The 24,790-nt window shown below is 41.1% G+C and overlaps 1 protein-coding gene across 10 annotated transcripts in view; it reads right to left on the bottom strand.

The window, feature by feature from the left end:
* The window catches only part of SH3KBP1 (SH3 domain containing kinase binding protein 1), a 244,810-nt gene that overhangs the window by 6,798 nt on the left and 213,222 nt on the right, over positions 1-24,790 (bottom strand). For all 10 annotated transcript variants that reach the window (XM_084844051.1, XM_084844056.1, XM_084844061.1 and 7 more), the window contains 4 exons: positions 14,179-14,288; positions 12,455-12,580; positions 9,910-10,175; positions 4,884-4,947 (listed from right to left, as the gene is read on the bottom strand). In XM_084844051.1, coding sequence (XP_084700177.1) covers positions 4,884-4,947; positions 9,910-10,175; positions 12,455-12,580; positions 14,179-14,288 — 566 coding nt within the window. The remainder of the gene's footprint in view (positions 1-4,883; positions 4,948-9,909; positions 10,176-12,454; positions 12,581-14,178; positions 14,289-24,790) is intronic.

The raw sequence follows: 24,790 nt of genomic DNA, 5'->3' as shown, positions 1-24,790 counted from the left end.
GCACAAATTAATGCAGAAGTAGGCAATGCATGGCCATATTCGCCTGCGGCCTGTTTTGCAGTTCCCTCTGCCCCCGCGCACTGCCACCATATTTTGGCAAAAAAGCTGCATTTCCCCTTTAAAGCAAGATTCATGATGAGTGTGCACCTTGCTTTAATAGTAAATTGTGCTCTTCTGAGTCTTCCAGGAGTGCCATTTTTCCTTAATACAAATTTGGCAGCAATGTTGTGGTGGCATTTTTGGCAGCTCCGGGGGGAGCTGGGGGGACAAAAAATGGCCCCTGGGACCTCTGAAGTTGCTGACACCTCAATTAGACAAAAGTTGAAAGGGAAGCCACAAGAACAGCAGTATCAGCTATTCAGCAGACCAAAATATGCACTTTACAGGCAGTTGTAGAGCATCAGTTTTGTAATCAACGGAATCAATGAGGAGATACCATTTGAAAGTTTGCCTTGTTTGGCCAGTCTTTTGGAGTTTCCCCGTAAGGGCCCAATCCCACACACAAAAGTACCAGATGGAAATGGTAAGCTGTCTCTCCGCCAACGAAGTAACTTATGATAAATGGAGACGCCAGTGTTCCCCATTTCCTCCATCATATATGTCTCTACTTTGGTTGTGTGTGACCATAATGAAACTCTTCTTATTAGCAAATACTCTCCATGGTATGTGGTCACAAAACTAAGACTAGCTTTGGGTGTTTATTTCATTATTTATATCACAATATTTGTATACTGCTTTTCACATATAATGGTTCTCAAAGTGATTCACAATAAAAAGTAAGATTTATAGGTGGATGATATTGCCCTCACAACAATGGATTGGGAATAACTGGTGCTGTCAATGGCAAAAAACAAGTGTTGGATGGCTCCTGGCTCTGCTGCCCTGGAAGGTGGCAGCAGTAAACAGGGAGTACTGGGGGTGGGGAGATAATGAGTGTGGTGAGGAGTTCTTTAGAGTCCTATTCCCAGTTCACCAGATATTCCTGTTGTCACCACCTGTGTGTTAGAAGGAAGTGCTGAGAGAATGTACAAGTCATTCATCATCTTCACAGTTCCATTGTAACATCTGAAGTGGCTGCCTGTGCAATACCAAGCTGGATCATGTCTAGCTCGTGCATTGCTCCCCAAGGGGGTCACTTTTTCGGAAGAAGCTAATGACTAATGCATCCTCTACTGATGCACAAGCCACCCTAAAAACTCAAGATTTTATCAGGTGAGAGGGTTTCTTTTCTCTATAAAGGCCTAACAGTTTAGGTGACTCTCCTCGTTTTAGAGCAGTTGTGGGCAGGAGGTAGATCCTCCAGATGATTTGGATGTCAACTCCCAAAAAGCCAAAGGTCAGGAATGCTGGGAGTTCAAAACATCTGGAGATCTACTTTCTGCCCACCTCTGGTTCAGAGAGCTGGACATGGCTCTTTAATTTCAAACACAACCAAAGCACCAGCTCAGCTGTAGGCATTTGCACCTGGCAGAACAAAAGCTCACCAATGTGCTCAACAGCAGAGGCATGGATTTAAAATCGTATGCTCAGTAGAAGTCTGTCCACCCACAGTTCCCTTCATAAGTCAACACAGACAAGACACTCCCTGGGAGTTCCCATTCAGTCATCAAATAATGTGTCGCAGAATGTCTTCCCAGAAACTGCCCACTAAATGCCATACTTTTAACTGCCATCCAAGTTAATGGCAGTTAATGTGACCAGAAAGAGGTGGAACACAATGTCCTTATGTATTGTTATCTGTATTGAAAGAGGTTCTTGACAGAGTTCCTTTTCTGAACAGCAGGGAGAAGATTTGTTACCTATTGGGTGATAGGGACAAACATATTACATATAAGGTCGCTATGTTTGCTCTTTCAGCCCAAGGGATTAGATACAACTTTATTATACAAAATGGAGTGCAATGTGCTGGAGATAATTCATCTGAAAATATGTATTTTAATCTGATTGTGTTGTATGTTTGTGATGACCAATGGCTTTGTTTAGCAAATAAACTTTACTGTCTGACTGAGAAAAGAGCCATAAAGTCATTCCTTTTTCTTTTAACACATCACTGCAACAACGATTACAGAAAGTGATTTATTTATTAAGAAAACACTTTACCAAGCAAAGCTTTGTTTTCTTTCCTGTTTGTTTCACAACAATAATATGAGGTAGACAACTACTTTCAAGTTTTTTTATAAAAGATTAACACTAGTGAAGACAGTGAAAGGCTGAAGGAAGACCATGAATCAGCAGGAATGCAGGTCTCTCAAATCCATGGCAATATTATTTTCTCCTAATCTAGGGTGCTTCCAGAAAAGGCTTTTATTGTACAATCACTGTGCTTCATTCATGGAAATTTACAGGGGTCCAGATGATGACATCTTCCGTTTGTAACCCTCTTGTGTTTTCACACCTCTTCTTCTCTTTTTTTTTTCTTACTATAGAAAATCCATTCAAGGGGGAAAGATGGAATAGCTGCGGAATGACTTTTGACTGGTAGGACTAGGAGCCCTCTGTCTGGAAGCACCACCAGTCTCTTGACTGCCACTAAAAAGCCATCCTTAGGACCTTGTCCAGAAAAGTCTCTCCTGTAACACCATACCCATGGAGACACTGAAAAGAAGTGGGGCTTTCAGAAGCACATGTATCTCTACTGCTATGAAACATTTAAAGTGAGGAATTTCAGAACTCATCACAAAGGAATCTGCAACTCCAACCAGACTTAACTTTAGAAATGGGAATCAAGAAGGATTATTCTGCTCCTTTGAGACTGGCTCTGAGTTAATAGAACTTTGGAACGTAATGGTTTTAGGAAGGAGATTCTAAGTGTCAAAGCCAACATGGGACAGCTATGATGAGAATCTCAAAGTAGCTGTGCCCCCCGCCCCCCAGTGGGGTGGGGGAAGGGAGATGGACTTGGGGCTGAGGCACAGAAGGATGCTTGGGGCCAGGTTATCTGAAAGATCGCCTCCTCCCATATGTGCCTGCCCGGGCCCCAAGATCATCCTCAGCAGTCTTTTTCTGGGAGCTCCTGCCAAAGGAAGTGAGGTGGGTGGCTACCAGGAAGAGGGCCTTTTCTGCTGTGGCACCCTGGCTGTGGAATGAGCTCCCTAGAGAGATTCACCTGGCACTTATACTGTACTCCTTCTGGCACCAGGTGAAGACCTTTTTATTCTCCCAGTATTCCAGCATTTTAGCTTCCTGGTCTTTTAGCTCTGGTGTTTTAAATCTGTATTTTAAATCCCTGCATTGCTACTAGATTTTATTCTGGTTGTGCTGTTATATTGTGGTTTTAAGCTTTCCTATTTTATGTCATTTTATCCTGCGCGCTGTGGTTTTAATTTCTGTGAACTGCCCAGAGAGCTTTGGCTATTGGGTGGTATAGAAATGAAATGAAATAAAAAAAATTTTTTAAACCTTCTTCCTTGCTCTGTTTTCTTGATATAAATTGCCCCCCAAAGCTACTAGTTGCCTGTGTACCCTAGACTTAATGGTCTAATGAGACCTCATAGAATCATAGAATAGTATGGTCGGAAGGGGCCTACAAGACCATTGAGTCCAACTCCCTGCTCAATGCAGGAATCCAAGTCAGAGCATCCCTGACAGATGGCTGTCCAGCCTCATCTTGAATGCCTCCAGTGTGGGAGAGCCCACTACCTCCCTAGGTCATTGGTTCCATTGTTGTATTGCTCTAACAGTCAAGAAGTTTTTCCTGATGTTTAGCCAGAATTGGGCTTCCTGTAACTTGAGCCCATTATTCCGTGTCCTGCATTTTGGGATGATCAAGAAGAGATCCTAGCCTTCCTCTCTGTGACAACCTTTCAAGTACTTGAAGAGCGCTATCCTATCTCCCCTCAGTCTTCTCTTCTCAAGGCTAAACATGCCCAGTTCATTCAGTCTCTCTTCATAGGGCTTTGTTTCCAGTCCCCTGATCATCTTTGTTGCCCTCCTCTGAACCCTCTCCAGTTTGTCTGCATCCTTCTTAAAGTGTGGTGGACGCAGTACTCCAGATGAGGCCTAACCAGTGCTGAGTAGAGGGGAACTAGTACTTCCCGGGATTTGGAAGCTATGCTTCTATTAATGCAGCCCAAAAGAGCATTGGCCTTTTTTGCAGCCACATCACATTGTTGGCTCATATTTAGCTTGTGATCTACAACAATTCCAAGATCCGTCTCGTTTGTAGTGTTGTTGAGCCAAGTATCCCCCATCTTGTAACTGTGCATTTGGTTTCTTTTTCCTAGGTGCAGAACTTGGCATTTATCCCTAAAAATGTCATTCTGTTGTTTTCTGCCCAGCACTCCAGTCTATCCAGATCACTTTGAATTTTGTTTCTGTGTTCCAAAGTATTAGCTATCCCGCCCGATTTTGTGTCATCTGCAAATCTGATCAGCATTCCCTGCACCTCCTCCTCCAAGTCCTTAATAAAAATGTTGAAGAGCACTGGGCCCAGGACTGAGCCCTGCAGTACCCCACTCGTTACCTCTCCCCAGTTTAAGAAGATCCCATTGATAAGCACTCTTTGAGTCCGATTCTGTTGCCAACTGTGGTTCCACCTGATTGTTGTTTCATCTAGCCCACTTTGAGCTAGTGTGCTCATCAGGATATCATGGGGATATCAAATAATACTTCCTTAGATATGTATTATTTCAGTAGCGAAGCACACAACTAACATTTCTCTCCTCATCCCCATACCGTCATTCTATGTTTTACAACTGCTTCTGTGTTCCTTATCTGTTAGACAAACCATCCAAACAAAACTGTTTGCCAAGGCTGATTTTAAAAAAGAAATACTATGAGCATGTGCAGTTTCACTTTTTAAACTCACTTAAATCATAAGACAGAGTTTGCTTTTGCTGCCCCACTGGAAATAAGCACCATTGTGCTGTAGAAAAGGACAATACCTGTAATCGTAGTCGGATCTTTTTTTCTTCATCTAATTCAGACAGCAATTGTTTAATCTCTTTCCTAGAGAAGAATAAAACAGAAATGACTGTATTATCATGTTACACACACTGTTAGTTCAACTATTATTGAATAGTTTCTACTAGAAGTTTACTATTTCCATGAGTTTGGTAGCATTGCAATCAAACATTATCTTAAACAAAACTAGATGAGGAGGTGTGTGATTGCATCTCCTGCAATTTTTAAAAGAGCAAAAGCAGCAGTGAGGGTTCCCAATTCCAACCAGGGGTATGGGAGGGGTGGTTGACACATTTCCCTCCAGACAGCTGCTATTTGCCCCATAAGGGATGTGAAGGAGACAACATATAGGTCCTATATGAGTTCTGTAAGTTTATTGTTTACCTCTGTGAGGCAAATAGTAGAACCTGGGAAAGGATGGGGAAAACAGCATGGAAGAGTTAAACCCCTCTCCCATAACACCATGATCCAGATCCAAGTCTGTCTGTCTGTCTGTCTCTCTTACACACACACACACAGACACAAACACACACGGTGGCTGCATTTACCATTAAAAAAATAAGTTGTGGGAGATCAGTTCACTAATGTGTGAGAGCCAGTGTGGTGTAGTGGCAAGAGTGTTGGACTAGGAGCTGGGAGATCCGGGTTCTAGTCCCCACTCGGCCATGGAAGCTCACTGGGTGACTTTGGGCCAGTCACACACTCTCAGCCCAACCCACCTCACAGGGTTGTTGTTGTGAGGATAAAATGGAGAGGAGGATAATGTAAGCTGCCTTGGGTTCCTTGCAAGAGGAAACAAGGTGGGGTATAAATGCAATAAATAAATAAATAAATAAATAAAGTCCTCCCAGGTCATCTAGTTTTGTCCTAAACGTATGTCACAATTTTTGCTGTTTTAAGAAGGCAATTATGTTTTAAATTAAAGGAGTGGGCAACTTTGGGAACTTCGGGGGCCATTTTCTCCCCCCAGATTCCACCTCCACACCGTGGGTGCCAACATAAATTACAAAAATAATTAAAATGGCATCCGTAGTGGCTATAGAGTGTTAATGGGTCTAAATCAGCTTGTTTGTGAGCTAATTTTGACCCTTTGGGGCTATGAAACATGAAAAGGGTCAAAGTCAACTTGCAAGTAAGGTAATTTTGACCCTTAACATGCTCCATAGCCACTACTGATGCAACCCCCTCGCCCCATTTTTAAATGAATGGTGGGGGGAAGCTGCCCTCTTCTGCTTTAAAGAGTGCCATGCATGTATCCAAGTGTGTCTGTACATTTAGTAGGTTCTCCAGATTTCTTGTTCCAACTGCATTTCCTGGTCCTGCATTGGAACACTCTACAGAGAATCTCTAGATTGTCTGGAGAACCTTTATCTGGTGGGATGGGGGGTAGGCATGGCATGATGGATGACAATGGCCAGGAAGGAAGGTCCAGAAGCTCTAGAATGAAAGCAAAAGGTCAGCTCAGTTTGTTTGTTTTTATTTGCCCATTTATGTCGAGAATAAATCAGTAATAACATATTGCTAGAATGTGATTTGATTAAGTAGCTGAAGCTAATAGGAGAAGCAGAAAATTGCTTAGCTAGGGATGTGTGCAGAAAGCTCCACAGATGTTGGCTTGACTCCTACAGTGCTCCTCAACCCCTTTTTCTATAATGTAACATGTCTTTCTGCCTGGTTTTGGCCATATGTGGAACATACCTTATCTTTGCTCCTTGAAACAATGGAAATGTTGACTATTTTCAGTTTTGGAAAAATTTATTTTAAAAACCATACTTGAAAAGAGAGATTATAAGCATCATAAAAATCCTTTAAAATAGTTAAGAATAATAACAGAAGAATTAAAAAATCCTGTGTCAGTCCTTGAGAGTAAATTACTGCACTTGAAGTAGCAGCTTGTTGAGAAATTGTCTCATTATGAAACCTAAGTAGCAATGGTGCCCATGTTTCAGTTTGTGGAAGAATAGACAGTAATCCTTCAGGTAAACATGAGTACATGGCAAAGTCACATTTTAGGGTACAATTTTATGCATGTTTAGACAGATAAAAGTCCTACAATTCCAAGCATGCTACAGCCAGCCATGCTGGGAGTTGCAGGACTTCTTTCTGTCTAAACTTGCATAGAATTGCACCCTTATTTTATTTTAAGCAGCTGTGCAATGGTGTCCCACAGCAATCTTATATTCTAAAACTGATTCAGCTCTTCAAGAGCCTTTAACTTATGTAGCCAATATGGCAGCACCCACATATAACAGGGAGGTATTGGCAGATCTGGGGAAACCTGAGGTTTGCAAAAGAACAACACATATTTAGGAAAGTATCTGGTGGGGACCCCGCAACACAGCCCAATGAAGGCTTAGCACACTCAGTGGGCATGGGACTTGCTGTTGGGGGGAAAACAGAAAACCTGATGGAACGGAGTGGAATGGAATGGAGTGGCTGCAAAGGGAGAAGGGAGGAAGAGACACATAGATGTAAAAAGGATAGAGAGAGAACCACCGCATGATTTTGTGTTCATATTGATTTGCTGGTTCATGCTGGGAAAAAAATCAGAGCTGTCCATAGAAATCAAATGGGAAATCAAAGATTTTAATGTAGTTGCGACTGAACACCCCACCCCCAAAAAACTTAAAAGGGGAGCAGCAGAGAGAAGAGCCACTGTTCTTTCTAACTCAGTTCTTATTTAGCATAAAATATTTTTTTAATAACCCTGCTAATGCAAATTACAAAGTAACTGCAGTTCATTGTCAATATTGCAGGTTGCAAGGGCCTGTAGCTGGAAGAGAGAAGCTTATGATAGCCCTGCAGTGTAGTTCACACTTAATATTGCAGATCAAACTCTGAGTGATGTATTTATTGTCATTTATATACCACCTCATCTGCTAAAAAAGCCATCAAGGCAGTGAACAACATCTTAAAATAATAAAACTGTATAACAATAAAAACAAGAACATTAAAAGTGGTAAAAACATTAAAACATTAACCATACAATGTAAAAGGCTAAATGGAAAAGGTACATCTTTACATCCTTTCTAAAGGCCAAGAGAGTTGGGACCAATTGTAGCTCTTGAGGGAGCATATTCCATAGTTTGGGATCAATACAGGAGAAAGCCCTTTCATGTGTGCCAGACAAACGGGCCATACAAAAACTATGTAGTGCTGTCCAGATATACTATATCCCTATTGTATTTATCCTCACATTACCAGCTGGTATGAGAGAGAATAGTATACAACAACCCTGCAGTGTAGTTCACTGTTATACCTCCACTGTAGGTTGGAGGGCTGTGCTGAAAGAGAATAGGTTACAGAAGTCTTGCAATGTAGTCCACTGTTAATATTGCAGGTCAGACATGAGGCTGGTTTGGATTCTCAGTGAAAAATCCCTTATACTTCTCAGACTGCTGCTAAGGTCAGTCTACTTAAATTGCCCCCTCAGACCTCCTCCCAGATCAAATCACACGCTCAATTGCATGCAGAACTCTCATGTTCCATTGACTTTCATGCACACTGGTTGTGCTTTTAAATCTTGAAAAACTAAATCTTATTTTTGCACATGATGTAAGACCCAAGTTATAGCAGGAACTCCTGTCTCTGAAGCTAAATTTTGTTTTTTTTAATCCCTCTTAGTCACAGGCTTAGGTAGCATACGCACGCTAGAGATACACTGCAGTGTTTTGTTGTGGTGCCCCACTTGTAAAGCTAGAATGTTTTCCTACACTTCCATTTTCCCCTAACCTTTTCATAAAACTGAATGAAAAAGATAAGGGACATACAAACACATAAAAAAATAATGGACAGAAACAGACACAGACTACATGCAGTGGTGGATGGTGCCCACGGGGGCTGTTGGGACAGAGAGCAGGTCACCAGAGGCAGAGCCAACTATAGTCTTTTGAATTCACAGCAGCCAGAAATCCATCGCCCATAGCACATCAAAGGTAAACTGAAGTACGTGAGCTGCAAGATCATGGCTGAAAAACAGTGTGTTGGGGTGGGCTGGGTTATCCTCAGAACACAGAAAAGCAGTCGTTTGAATTCACAGCAGGCAGAGACACACCACAACAATTCTCCACATCTCCATTGGACAGGAAAGGCAAACTGAGGGATGCACACTGACATAAAGATCGGGAGTGCAAAGCCAAGGCTTCTGGGAAAGATTGAAAAAAATTAGACCAGAGACCAATACAAGCCTTAAAAAAGCCATACAGAACCTAGAGTAGTACATAAGCCTCAAACATTAATTTACAGAGCCTAGAGTGGCACCCAACTCTTTAAAAATTATCAAAAAACCTACCTACTCCTGGATATTGCTACTGTCTACTGAAGGTCTGGAAGGTTTTTAACTGGCTGCCATGCAAGCAGGCTGCCCCCCCCCCACACACACTTACTTCACAAACACAAATTACACACACACTCAGTCACTCTGACTCTACTCAGCCTGCTATTGCTGCTGCTACCTACAGAAGAAACAGATGCTTGGCACCAGTCTTCCTTCACCTCCATGCTGCTGCTGCGGCCTCAGCTGCTCCAGTGTGCTCTCTCAGCTTTCAGAAAATAGGCCCTGCCCATTTGCTTCTTTCCTCACAAGTTTTTTCTGTATACATGCAGCCAGAGATTTAAAAATTAATCTAGCATAGGGTCAGGGCGGTCTCCTTACTGCACATTTCTTTCCTTAATCCTTTCAGCTAAAGTCCGTCCCTGAGAGGATGGACTATGACCATTCATGGCATCCAGGTAGTTTAGTCCATTCCACCAACCTTCCTGGATGCCTGAGAGATGTCTTGCGCTGCCCTGTGGAGGATGATGACAAAATGAGTAGAAGAGCGAATGGGCAGTGGACAGCAGTGAGTAAGACTAGGGACAGAAGAGAAGAGATAAACTATGAATTTGGGGGCAGCGTAGGGAGCTGGGTGTGGGACAACTGCCCCTGACCCACTATGGTTGCCTATCTAGGTAATATGTGGGAAGAGGTAGTCTACAGTAATACTAGAAGGATTAGCAAACACTCACTTCTGCTGGTCTTTCATTGTTTCAATGATAGTTCGTAGCTCCTTAACTTGTGTTCTTAGCTCTTCCAAAGCTGCTTCACCTTGGCTGGAGTGATCAGTCTTTGGCTTTCCTTCAGTACTGAACAAAGAAGGGGAATTTGACCTGTGTCCTGTTGTTCCTGCTGAAACTGGATGAAGTGCAGATGAGGATGATAATGAAGATGGAAGATTACTTCCACTTGTTAAGCCCCCTGGCTTGGCAGGCAATGCAGTTTTGTTATCAGATACCTATGCAAAAAATGACAGCAAAACCACATGTAAGTATTAGGATACCAACAATAAAAAAAGCTCCAGTTTCTTAGTTATGTTTTTTTGTCTCTGCCCAGAAGCTATGTTGAAGGAATTCCATCCAGATGTTTCATATACTTGGCCATGGAATATACAGCACAATTTTATACAGCTACTCAAATACATCTTTCCAAAATGATCTTAACATCAAGCTGACTTGTGTCTGCCATGGGTTGTCACTGCTTGGCAGACTTCATTCTGAATTGCTATTACTGACCAGAAAGAATGTCACCTAAAGCTGGGTCAGTGGGGGAAAAGATATCAACAAAAAATATGCCAAAGGTGGCATGGCACCAAAGGAAAAAAAGAGAGAAGATATTATTGCTGCAATATAAAAGACAACAAAATTAAGTAACAGCTCTTGGCGGTTTTTTAAAATATCAGATGCAAGTAATCAGATATAACTAGTCAATAACTTCTAACAGTTATTGGGTAACTGGTGATGTTAAAGACTTCTGGTGATGTAAAAGCTTGAGACCCTAGAGATGGACAAATAGTCTGACCTGGACATGGAAAACAGTCTGTTCCTATTATATACTTGTGCTAGAGACTAAAGAATGTAAAGATATTGAAGGAAATGAAATTTCTAAAGGAAAAGGAGGAAACTGTAAAGTTTCGTTGCTAAATGTGTCTGTAACACAGCCTTTCGCAACTTGGTGCCTCCCAGATGTGTTGGACTGCAATTCCCATAATTCCCAGTCAGCATAGCCAATGGAGAGCACCATTGGGGAAAGTTGCACTAACATATAATCCTGGGATCCCCAATAAGGTGCTTCTGTCCTTCTGCATTTATTTTTCTTTTAAATTTAATTCTTGGGAAGTTGGGCTTGCTCAAGTGAAACACGTGGCATGGACCCACCCACCATCTTCATTTCCCTTCTTCAGAATGCCTTGGGTCCCCACCTGGGTGGCAGGCTACAGGCCATATGCTTTGCAGTATGTCCAGCCAGTGGCTAAAACTCTCCCGCCCCCCGGCCAAAAAAGCACCCATGTTGCTGCCTTTTAAGTTAAATAACTTTAAAGGCTGAGGGGCAACCTTAGGAGGGCTATGGAGGATATTGGGGTGACTGGAGGGAGGCTGGAGGGTTTGAGGAGAAGGGAGGGATGTGTGCATGTGGTGTGCATATGCGTAACAGATAAAGTCAGAGAGAACATTTAGCGTGATCCAGAGGGAGAGTGTGCATTTTGGGAGGTGAACTTTAAAGAAGACAGAGATGGAGATACAGTGTGGAGTGTGTTGGTCTAGTGTGTGATTTGGGGGCGACTGTCCTATTAATTTGGGAAATAAATGTGATAGAATAACTTAACTTTAACAGTGATTTCCATACATTAATTGGCTTGCCCTTCTGTGAAATGGGTGGTCTGCTGGAGCAAAAAGCTGTGGGTTCAAAGGAGAGATTTTGTGTTTCGGAACTCAGTATCCACCTCTCTCGTACTTGAGTTCTTGGCTTATCTTTTAGCCTCACTTATCTTTGACTTATCTTTTAGCCTCACCAGTCTGCCTTCTGTAAAATGTGATTGGCCGTGCCTAGTATGGCAGTCATCTTGTGAATGCGCATCTCCCACAACACTCTCAAAATTACAAATGTGCCCACCATCCCAAAAAAGGTTAATGTCTTACATTGCAATCCTATACCCACTTAGCCCCACTGACCTCAAAAGAACTTATTTATGAGTACACATGTATAGGATTGCATTTTAAAAGACTGAAACAAGAAAGGATGTATGTCTGCACAAGCAGAACAACTCTGTTCACAGGCATTTTGGAAGAGAGAATTTTGTTTGCTATATAGGGTTGACTTTATATAGAAAAGGCATAGCACGCAGAAAACTGAGTTTGAAAAATGGGAAACCCAGTTCAAATCCTTGCTTAGATATGAAATTCTCTGCGTCTTACTTCCTAGCAATATACTATACACGGTGGAGCATGGAGTTGGGCTTAGTATTATGTGCATTTCTTAGACAATTATGTGTGATCAATGTGTACATGTCATTTTGATTTTTCCTTTCATTTTCTTTGAGGGAGGTATGATGATTGTAGAAATCAGGTGATCATGTGTCTCAACTCTGAGATGGAAAGACTATAGGAACTAGATCGTGTGTTGACTGCTTAATTTTATGTTGTACATACTTGTGCCCCACCACAGTGGCAGTATTACTACATTAGGGACCATGGATATCACCCCACGCTAGTGCTACAAATAGCCTATATAACTTACTAGTGATATTGTAACAGTCTTTGCTTTCTTTAACGGCTCAGCTACTTTTTGTGGAAGGGAAGTGTGCTCTTCCTTTTCATCTTCAGGACTTGGTGAATCGAAAAAGTCAGGACTTGAAAGTGAAGACTGTGGAAACACAAGAATATTTAAAATCAAAACACTTATTCAATAAAGTTTAAAACACAAATACATCTAATCACTAAGACTCAAGGTTTATAACAATAACCTGCTATGGGCCACAATCCACACGCATTTTAACTAGGGACAGGGCAAAATGGACAGTAGGGCTGCTGAATTACAAAGCACCCCCACCCCCCGCAATTCTGCTCACACTCCACTATCTGCTACCATTTCCCTCTGCCTGGGGGTGGGAGGAAGCCTCTCATTGGGGAAGGAGGATGGGATAGCAGGTGGCAGAGGGCAAAGCATGTGCTCAACAACTGAACTAGGGAACTTCCCTTAGGGCAGAACATTTTCTAGTATGCCCTGGCATCCCTGTGCTTACCCTGAAAGGAACTCAGTTTTTTCTGTGTGCTTCCTGTGAACACATGCAACACATTTGGCAGGTGCTCAAACTGTCCACTGCCACCTTCTCCTCCTGCCCATGCACCCCAAAGGCCTTATAATGTATCTCTGGTGGTGGGAAGGCAGTTGATGCTCCTGGTAGAGTTTCCAGTTCAATTCCCAGCATTCACAGTGGGAAATTGAAGTGATTCACATTACTTATAACACCCTTGCAACAATTTCCCATCATAAATTGACATGCCATTTACTGTCTGGAGATGTTGGTCATTGCAGTCACAGTCCCCTGCCTGGTGGGAATGGACTATTCACCAGGGAGCCTACCACCTTCACCCCCCTGCAGACACGCCTGGGAGGCAGGGGCATGTGCTCAATCTTCAAGTCAGGTAGGGCACTGCTTGACTCACACGTATTTGCAAGGCTTGCTTGCGTGAATGCTCCTATCCGATTTCTTGGAACATCCCTACCATTTTCGTTTTTGTGCCTCTTTGTTAGCTGATTTGCTGGCACAAGATTAGCTTTGTTGTTATTTCAAACATTAGAGCCAAAGAATGGTTAGTAGAAGGAAAATAGTTGCTAGTTCTGTCCATATCACTGCTTGCAGCGAGATACATACATACGTACACACACTGCTATTGAACTGGTACTGCCAGTTCATGCTTCTGCTTGTGCAAGGACTTGCACAAACAGAAAAGCTTCTTCCATGCAGTTCTCTATGGTGAGATCTAAAAACCGTCCTTCTTGCAGAAGATGCCTCCCACTGTGGAGTGGCACCTTTGGATCCAACATTCGTCTTAACAGGCTGATTTATTTTTCTATCTCATAATATTTTCCTACAGTTAGAAACTGCTTATAAAGGTTAGCAGAAATAACTTCTTGTGTTCTAGCAATTTCCTTTAGCAGCACTTGACTTCCTTTATTTGTCTTTCTAAAAAAGAAACGAACAAAAAACGAACCTACAGCAGTTTTCATAAGACAGCCTCTACTTTCTGCTAAATCTACATCCCAGATAGTAACTGTTAAGTCTGCTGATGCACTGAAATGAAAATATTGTTTCCGACCTAGTTGGGACCTTCTGAGCTTTGGGGTGAATATCTCTTAACTACAAAGGGTAGTTACGGAAAACAGAAAACTGGATCAATATGAATTACTGGATTAATAAGGGAGATAAAGAAAATATATAGCTCTTAGAGTGTACTTACAGATGTGAATGACTGTGAAGGAGGTCTTCTGCCGGTAGCTTTTGGTCTGGTAGTTGTTGGATGGCTCAGCTTCTCAGCAACTGGTACTACAGAATCAAACCCTTCCAGGTCTTGGAAACGGGGTGGGGGAGGTAAGGGGGGGGAGGGAAATAAAATACTATCATAAATATGAAGTTACTCAAGAAGGCAACCAAATAGATTATTTATAAACTGCTTTTCTATATTATATTACATTAAAGAATTTCCTTATTGTTAAATTGAGAATAGTTTTATGCACAAATGTTAATTTATTTTTAACATATTTTTGTCTTGCTTTTTTATTTAAAAGAACTCCTAAGGGCACCACACAATATGTTTTAAAACAGCAATATAACAAAAGTAATTTAAAACTAATAAAGTTAAATATTTTATTCAGATATTTTAAGAATTATTAAACAGTGCAGCAGGTTCATCCAAATTAAGAGTGGATGAATCCTAAGTTTGCTTTGTTTCGAACTAGATTTTAAAAAGTAATAGATTTAATCAAGCACAGACAGGTTTTTCAACCAGCACTGAACTGAGATCAACGACTAATCTAAGAGCATTTTCACAAGCGATGTTGTTCAGTCGTTCAGTCGTGTCCGACTCTTCGTGACCCCATGGACCATAGCACACCAGGCCCTCCTGTCCTGCGCTCTCTCCCGGAGTGTGCTCAAGTTCATATTCATTGCATCGGTGATGATATCTAGCCATCTCATCCTCTGTCCCCTTCTCCTTTTGCCTTCAGTCTTTCCCAGCATCAGGGTCTTTTCCAGAGAGTTTTCTCTTCGCATTAGGTGGCCAAAATATTTGAGCTTCAGCTTCAGTATCTGTCCTTCCAATGAGTAGTCAGGGTTGATTTCCTTTAGGATGGACTGATTTGACCTCCTTGCAGTCCAGGGAACTCGTAAGAGTCTTCTCCAGCACCACAGTTCAAAAGCATCAGTTCTTCGGCACTCAGCCTTCCTTATAGTCCAGCTCTCACAGCCATACATTACTACTGGGAAAACCATAGCTTTGATTAGACGGACCTTTGTCGGCGAGGTGATGTCTCTGCTTCTTACTATGCTGTCTAGGTTTGCTATAGCTTTCCTCCCAAGGAGCAAGCATCTTTTAATTTCATGGCTACAGTCACCGTCTGCGGTGATCTTGGAGCCCAAGAAAGTAAAATCTGTCACTGCTTCCATTTCTTCCCCTTCTATACGCCAGGAAGTGATGGGGCCAGATGCCATGATCTTCGTTTTTTTAATGTTGAGTTTCAAACCAGCTTTTGCACTCTCCTCTTTCACCCTCAACAAGAGGCTCTTGAGATCCTCTTCACTTTCTGCCATTAGGGTGGTATCGTCTGCATATCGGAGGTTGTTGATAATTCTCCCGGCAATCTTAATTCCGACCTGTGATTCATCCAACCCAGCGTTTCTCATGATGTACTCTGCATATAAGTTAAATAAGCAGGGTGACAATATGCAGCCTTGTCGTACTCCTTTCCCAATTTTGAACCAATTTGGAAATGGTTGGGGCATAGACCACTCGGTTGTTCCATGTCTGGTTCTTACTGTTGCTTTCTGACCCTCGTACAGGTTTCTCAGGAGACAGATAAGGTGGTCTGGTACTCCCATCACTTTAAGAATTTGCCACAGTTTGTTGTGATCCACACAATCAAAGGCTTTAGCGTAGTCAATGAAGCAGAAATAGATGTTTTTCTGGAATTCTCTTGCTTTCTCCATGATCCAGCGAATGTTGGAGATTTGAGCTCTAGTTCCTCTGCCTCTTCGAAACCCAGCTTGTACTTCCGGTAGTTCTCGGTTCGCATACTGCTGAAGCCTAGCTTGTAGGATTTTGAGCATAACCTTGCTGGCATGTGAAATGAGCGCAATTGTGCGGTAGTTTGAACACTCTTTGGCGTTGCCCTTCTTTGGAATTGGAATGTAAACTGGCCTTTTCCAGTCTTGTGGCCACTGTTGAGTGTTCCAGATTTGTTGGCATATTGAATGCAGCACTTTAACAGCATCATCTTTTAGGATTTTATATAGCTCAGCTGGAATACTGTCATCTCCGCTAGCTTTGTTGTTAGTAATGCTTCCTAAGGCCCACTTGACTTCACTCTCAAGGATGTCCGGCTCAAGTTCAGTGACCGCACTATCATGGCAATCAGGGACATTCAGATCTTTCCTGTATAGTTCTTCTGTGTATTCTTGCCACCTCTTCTTAATCTCATCTGCTTCTGTTAGGTCCCTGCCTTCTTGGTCCTTTATCATGCCTGTCTTTGCACAAAACATTCCCTTGAGATCTCCAATTTTCTTGAAGAGATCTCTAGTCTTTCCCATTCTGTTGTTTTCCTCGATTTCTTTGCAGTGTTCATTGAAGAAGGCCTTCTTGTCTCTCCTTGCTATTCTCTGGAACTCTGCATTCAGTTGGGTATATCTTCCCCTTTCTCCCTTGCTTTTCACTTCCCTTCTTTCTTCAGCTACTTGTAAAGCCTCATCAGACAGCCACTTGGCTTTCTTGCATTTCTTTTTCTTTGGGATGGATTGAGTTGCTGCCTCCTGAACAATGTTACGGACCTCCGTCCATTGTTCCTCAGGCACTCTGTCTATCAGGTCTAATCCCTGAAATCTATTCCTCACCTCCACTGTATATTCATCAGGGATATGATTGAGGTCATACCGGAATGGTTTAGTGGTTTTCCCTACGTTCTTCAATTTAAGCTGAAATTTTGCAACAAGAAGCTCGTGATTTGAGCCACAGTCAGCTCCAGGTCTTGTTTTGACTGACTGTATAGAGCTTCTCCATCTTTGGCTGCAAAGGACATAATCAATCTGATTTCGATATTGACCATCTGGTGATGTCCATGTGTAGAGTCGCCTCTTGTGCTGTTGGAAAAGAGTGTTTGCTATGATCAGCGTGTTCTCTTGGCAAAACTCTATTAGCTTTTGTCCTGCTTCATTTTGTACACCAAGGCCACGCCTGCCTGTTATCCCGGTGGTTTCTTGACTTCCTACTTTAGCATTCCAATCCCCTATGATGAAGAGGACATCTTTTTTTGGTGTTAGTTCTAGAAGGTGTTGTAGGTCTTCATAGAACCGATCAACCTCAGCTTCTTCGGCATTAGTGGTTGGGGCATAGACCTGAATTACTGTGATGTTGAATGGTTTGCCTTGGATTCGTACTGAGATAATTCTATCGTTTTTAAGATTGTACCCCAGGACTGCTTTTCCCACCCTTTTGTTGACTATGAGTGCTACTCCATTTCTTCTAAGGGATTCCTGCCCACAGTAGTAGATATGATGGTCACCTGAATTAAATTCGCCCATGCCTGTCCATTTGAGTTCTCTGATTCCCAAGATGTCGATGTTCAATCTTGCCATCTCATGTTTGACCACCTCCAGCTTACCTTGATTCATTGATCTGACATTCCAGGTTCCTAAACAATATTGTTCTTTACAGCATCGGATTTTCTTTTCACCACCAGACACATCCACAGCTGAGTGTCCTTTTGGCTTTGGCCCAGCCGCTTCACTCTTTCTGGCGCTACTTGGAAATACCCTCTGCTCTTCCCCAGTAGTATATTGAACACCTTCTGACCTGTGGGGCTCATCTTCCGGCATCATATCTTTTAGCCTTGTGATACGTTCCATGGGGTTTTCTTGGCAAGAATACTGGACTGGGTTGCCATTTCCTTCTCCAGTGGACCACATTTTGTCAGAACTCTCTGCCATGACCTGTCTGTCTTGGGTGGCCCTGCACGGCATAGCTTATGGCTTCACTGAGTTACGCAAGCCCCTTCGCCACAACAAGGCAGTGATCCATGAAGGGGAACAAGTGATAGGAATTCAAATACCTTTCTTACTATGATTTGAAAAAGTCAAATTAACAGAATGCATATTTAATGTTAAAATGGCTCTCTTGTCTGCTCTATTTTCCAATAAACAAATCCAGAAGTGTAAATTGGAGTTCAAAAGTGTTTGAAGCATCACCTTTCAAAATGCTTCAAGTGTGAACTATTTAGGTAATTAACTCTCCTGGCTCTCTAAGCAAATGCTCCCTTTTTGCTTCTAATCCTTCCTTTAAGCCCAGCAGGATGCAGACTGTCCTTACCAGAGTGAAATGTTACACATAATGCCACTCAGTATTAGCACTGTAGAGTATGAAGTTGCAAGTTGATCCTTCCAAAGATATGATACAATAATTACTGAGGCAAAGCCTCCTATTAAAGTTGTGATGTCCAACAGCCTAAAGTAACTTTATTATCTGAAGCTCAATTGATTTTCTCCGAAAATCATAAGATACAGAATTTTGTTTTAGTCCCATCACACTCAATTTGCCAGCTGAACAGAATGGGCCATGATGAGCTATAGTAGTCTGCCTCATGTCACAGAGAGTTACACCAGCCTGATTCTGAAATGTATCTTGTGTTTCTTTTCAGCCCTGAAATAATGCTAATATACAGAAAGGAGAGAGCAACGATTAGCTCATAATGGGTTGGATCCATAATTACACAAGTGGAAGTCCATTTACACCATGGGGCTTCCCTCCTGCCTCCTTCCCACTGCAGCTCCCTTAGAAGCCTCTTCTGAGGACGGGATCCTTTGGAAAGGCCTGTGTTGTAGCACAGAAAAAAAAACCTGATCTCCCCCAGCCCCTGTCACTAGCTTTCCAAAAAGGAGAGGCTTTTTGGAGGGCACAGGGAGCTGCAGTAGGGTGAAGGGGACAGGAGAGTCCTTGTGCATGCGTGGACATCCACTCATGAAACCATGGGTCCAACCCACTTTTTTATTTTCAGCCTATCTATCAAAGGACTTTAATCAAACAGTTAACTGCTGCTAGTAAGTTGGAAAGTGACAAGATGATTATTAAATACTATAGTTTATCCATGTTCTAGTATATCTGTATTCATCATTCCTATTAATACTTTTTTCAAGCACTACATAATCTGCTTTGGAACAGAGCAATCAAATTACATCAACAGGGACAGGGCTAAGGACATGCAAATGTCACCTAGGAAAGAGTTGCAAGGCTCATGTCCTTTTGTCCTTAAATCCTGAGAGCATATGAAGGTTAAGCTCTAATTTTACATTTTATCAGCTTCCCCATCCACCCATGTGAGCCCCAAAGGTTTCTGCAGCCACCAGTATGTGGTCTCGACCCAAAACCAGTTGTCCATGCATGGTCCATCCCTACCCCCTGCACTGGAGTAATGTTCAAAAGGCCATTTAAAAAAAAATGGGAACATGATGGAGAAGCGGGAAGGCATAGTGATGGGTGTGGCATTCAAAGGAAAGGTTGGAATTCGAACTCTCCTCATTCAAAAGCCTTGTCCCATTTCAAGCGGAGTCCAGACTACTTCTTGTGTCTGGCTCAACTAGGGTTTGCCCTCTGTTCTTGCCCTAGCCATCTCTCATTTTGCCAGCTCCCCTCATCTCCCCAAACATCCTTACCTTTTTGAAGGAGGGTGGTTTAAGGAGACACAGAAGAGGACTTGCAGTACTCCCTAGCTGCCAATGATGCTTCCTGAAGACAGTTGTTTCCTACAGGGGATGCTGGGGTTTGTAGTTTTCTCTGTCTCCTGATTCAGTTCATGTTGCCTGACAGAAAATTGTGCTAATGTTTGGCCTTGCAAGGTCTCTCCTGTGTCTGATGAGCTGTGCTCAAGGCCACTTCACTCCTCCTTGTTAGCAAAGCTAAGGTATTAGTTGTGGGGGAACTGGCAGGAGAGGGGGCATTTTTCAGCCATTTGGATGTGCTGGGTGTTCCTGCTGAATGCTTGAAAACTCCCTTGAACACTTGAGAGAGAACAAAATAGTTTTCGGGATGAACCTTACTAAAGAGAACTGCCTGTCCTAAGAGCTGCTGGAGCGGCACTATCCACTTAATCACCAGTACAAATTGGTCCAGTAAAAAGGTGTAGTAAGGAACAGAAAAGGGTTTTTGAGAAGAAAATATAGCATTATGTTGGCCACTATCAGATGCCCTGTAACTGTGGTGTAAAGGACTCTGGAACATTGATAAAACTCCTTCCCAGGATGCCTACATTACAAACACTCCCTGAGTGGCCATGTATCCAACTCTAGAGAGGGCAGTCCTCTATTTGAACGTGTCCTCTACTGGAAGAGCTGTGAAGACCAAGTCCAGTTTAAACTAACAGAACCATAAGAACGGAAAGCAGGAGCCTTGAAGATGCCCATCAGCAGTTAGCACGTTGACAGCAGGCTGAGCAAGAACACAGCTTACCTAGTCACAGTCTTTCCCCCTATGGTGAGATGTACTGTATTTCTGTTTAAATTATAGTAATTATTTCTAAGTCTGCATTTGTATATATAAATTAGCATATGCAAAATATTATGCAAATTGGTATCCTCCTTTTGGGTGATGCATGTCCTCTTTTTTGACAATGTGTAAGTGGCCACCTACTCCCTTCCAAACCATAGTTTAAAATCTACCTTCTCCATGAAACATTTGGATTAACCTCTTAGTCCTTATCCCCAATTCCAAAGAAGCCCTAAGTACATTTCCTCACATTTATGTTCTGTAACCTTTTTTTCATTGCCGTACGTCCCTGAGTTAAAACAACAAAGAATGTTGTGGTACCTTAAAGAAGGCATGTTCAGTTTAGTCTTATTGCACTAGGTTTTGACTATACTGGTTGTTCTGCTGGTTCGTGTACAACCACTAGCACAACAAGTAACCACTAATGGAATTACACTTGTTGCACTTTTTCCACTAGTATTATGTTGGATACAACCTTGTTTCTGTTAAAGCACAAATAGGTTAATATTAAATAATCTGAATATGAGCATATTAGCTATACACTTAGTCTCTAAATGGAAACAATGCATCTACAAAATTCATTGAGTTTAAGGAGGTTTTTCTACATCAATAAAGAATCAATTTGATTGTTTCTCAAATATGAATAGTTACACGTTACCTACCAAAGACAGATGTTTCATTTTTAGCCGATGAAAATAAACTGCTCTAGTCTGCCCAGTAACTATCAGGCCTTACCTTTGACCTATCAGTTATGGACATTTAATTTTGTTTGCTACTTTGTTTTTGTGAGGGTGGAGAAGTGGCAAAGCAGAATGAAGTAGAAACAAGCAACACTGGAAAGAAGACGAGAAGACAGAATAGCCCAGTGTGCAGATTCCTATATTTCCATATCTCACAAACTGTCATGGCCGCTGGTCATAAAAAGACCCTTTATGGCAATATTTTAAAGACATTCCCTGTAGAGGTAAAAAAGGAAAGCATACAAAATGGATATAGTGCAACCTAATTCTAAATTAACATAGTTTGGCAAACCAAACCACATCTCAGAAGCATACATTTCCCCTCCTTAAAATTCTTGATAATAACAAGACATGATAAAAACAAATGTGATAGCTGTTTGATGTGAGATTCTTCATTACGTTAACATTTTCAAACTTGGAAGGTGTCAGAAAATATTTAGCAGAAAGAAAACTGAGCCATAAAAAAACAGTATTATGTTCCCAGACAAACTTAATATAGACAGAAAATAGTAGGAATGTGTATTTATTCTACTGTATTGGTTCTGAAAAATAAGAACCAATAACAGCATTTATGCTTCAAGCCTTGAGGTTGTGATCTCTACTTTTCTATGATAGAATTAAAGACTCTTTCAGGAACATGTGTCCATTTACAGCATTACTGACCTATTAACACATACATTTTAAGAGAGTTTCCACAATTGTTCACATGGAAACAGCAAAATAGTGCCATCGAGCTTGCATTGACCTCTGTTTCCCTTTATTTTCTAATTTTAAGCATATCTTATGTTTTTTGCTCACATGCCATCCAACTATCCCCTCTACAAAATAAACCCTCTCTGGACACACTGAACTTAGTAGCCCCTTCCTATATCTTGGGATTTCTTTAATTTATACAAAACTGAGGCACCTTCTTCAGAAATTAAGTCATATATTTAATGAATAAATTTCCTTAAAGATTAGTTCAACATACGAGGTCTTCCAAAATCAAATTAAAATTATAGTAAGGAATGGGTTTATATTATTCTTACAGATGTCTGAAAAAATCCAGCAATTTTTAAATAATACCCATCCATTGGTCCAGTGAGCAGATGGGGCTCCTGGCTTCCTTATTCTTTTCTATTAACAAGAGAATACTCAAAAGCACATAAACGCTGAATTTTTATGGAGCATTAAAGCTTCGGCTATTGGGCGATATAGAAATGAAATAAATAATAGGAAGTTCTGGGCAGTATGTTATGGCCATTAAATGTTGTATTGGTCCAACTTGCATGCATTTTATTTTATCCCAAGGACGGCTAGAGGTATTTTAACAATGCTTTTGATTTAACTTATAACAACGTTCCAAATCATGTATATAAAAACTTTAGGGGGGCAACAAATGTCACAACAGTTTTCAACAGAATGGAAATGCATAAACCAATGCAATGTTTGCAGAGGCATTAAATTAAGAATTATGCAACAACTCTCTACTAAACTATATCTGTAACAACAAAGCAAACAACACGATGCTGAGAGAATGGTGCAGTACATGCTGTTCATTCTAAGGGAAAATAATGACAGGACAGACAGAAGGTGGAAAACAGCCTTACCATCATCAAGTGAAGAAGAATTACCCATGGTAAAGGGATGTAAATGGGGAAAGCTTGAAGAAATGTGAGTGGAAAGGAAAAGAAAGGCACCACTGAAAATGTAGAAAAAGAAGAGAAAAGAAAAAAGTGTGAGGAGTAAAGGGAATAGATTTCTATAGACACACTTAACAATACACTTAAACAAATGTCTTCTTTTTTTAAGCAGGAGAGACTGCAAGCCACAGATAAAGCTAGGAATATACTTTATGTACTAATAGTTAAATTAAAAAGCAAATGATACATATAAAATCAAATCTAGCCATTATTCACTGATGAAGCAGTTCTACCCTATTAGATATAAATATCCTAAGTCTTCATGCCAAGGCAATTACATCAAGCGAATACATCCTCCGGGGAACCATGTTCACACACAAATGATCACAATCTATTTCTATTTGACATGATGTTAAACACAACACTTCCCTGTCCAAGCTGGCTGCAAACTTGTGACTAGGATACCAAAAGGCAATACTATTCCCCCTCCCCTCTCTAAGAAGATACTACCATAATGTGATACGATTTTTGTTTTAATTTATGCAACAGACTTGCCAACAGCCAGTATTTTTGGACCAAAATATCCTCAAATTAAACTATAAAGACTGCAGCTGAAGACTTTCTTTTTTGGGGTTATCACCATGTAAATGGCCAAGACAGTAGTGAGAATGTTTCTTATCTCACTCGCAATTCTATCTGCCCTCAGTCTGCCCTCAATCCATTTGCATTTATAAATCGAAGCATCTCTTTGTTCTCCACTGTGTTCATTCACAGCAGTCTAGTACCACTAAGAAACACTTGAAGCAATTCACTATCCTTTTCCTACCTCCTCTTAACAAACCTATTAACCATCCTGAATCGTCTCATTTTCTAGAATGATAAGCGAACTGCTTTAATTTTTCAGTGTTTACTTAAGTCTGTATCTTAATATTTGGCTTTCTTAGTTATTTTTAATGGCCATCAAAAATCTTCTAAAAATACAAGTAGACTATCAGCACCTCCATTGTAATGCAGTGTTAATGTGAGTGTTTTTTAATTCCAGTTATTAGGAGTCCTCATTTGCCATGGCAAACAGCATGTTGCTCTGACCCTCATTTATTCCTATAAATTGTTGCCATCCTGTACTTTGATTCAATTAGTTCACTCCAGCAGAATTAAAATACTTCCAAATAACCATAACATTGTATATCTAGTGTCATGTTCTTCTCATCTGTTCTATGGTTTGTAACTGGCTTTTTAAACACACTAAAACTAGGCCCTGTTCCAAATTCAACAGCTAGTCCATTATTGTTATTTTAGTTATTAGAGAATATCAGTCTTTTATCCATTGCTACTAGTAGAATCTGTCATTATGTTCTAATTCTTGAAAGCTTATTTTTAAATGTTGCTGAATATGAAATTATAGTTATATAAGGAATCCTATAAATAATAAAAGGCTCACAAAAGTAAAAACACTCTGCATCCTGGTGGCACTTATTACTACCTAAAGCAGTAAATATTTATAAAGGACATACAATTTCTAGGCACTGTACAACAACTGAACATATTAAATGCACCCACTTAAAAAAGCATGCAATTTATTTGTAATTTACATATCATTATATTCCCAGGGAAAAGTTTGCCTGGAAAAGCGCAGTTTAGGAACTGAACAATCACTTTGCACTTAGAAGGAAAGCACACAAGAAACAGATTCAAAATTTGTGAGCAAAAATACAGCTCTTTTACACACTGGTAGCCTAATTCTAAACACGTTTACTTGGAATTAACTCCCACTGAGTTCAGTGGGACTTACTTCCTAGTGAGTATGCTTAGGATTGCAGTCTAATGATTAAAAATGTGGTTTTAATAGTTAGTATAACAGTTGCAAATAAATGCAAAACTGCCAAGTTTAGAGAAAAGGAAGATTAGTCACGGCAGTACAACATTTTATCAACATGTGCTCGAAGAAGAAACCACAACATAAAA

This window comes from Heloderma suspectum, chromosome 3 (assembly GCF_057233095.1).
Source record: "Heloderma suspectum isolate Gila_16-S chromosome 3, 16-S_ref, whole genome shotgun sequence".
Taxonomy (NCBI): domain Eukaryota; kingdom Metazoa; phylum Chordata; class Lepidosauria; order Squamata; family Helodermatidae; genus Heloderma; species Heloderma suspectum.
This window is presented reverse-complemented; position numbering and strand designations above follow the sequence as displayed.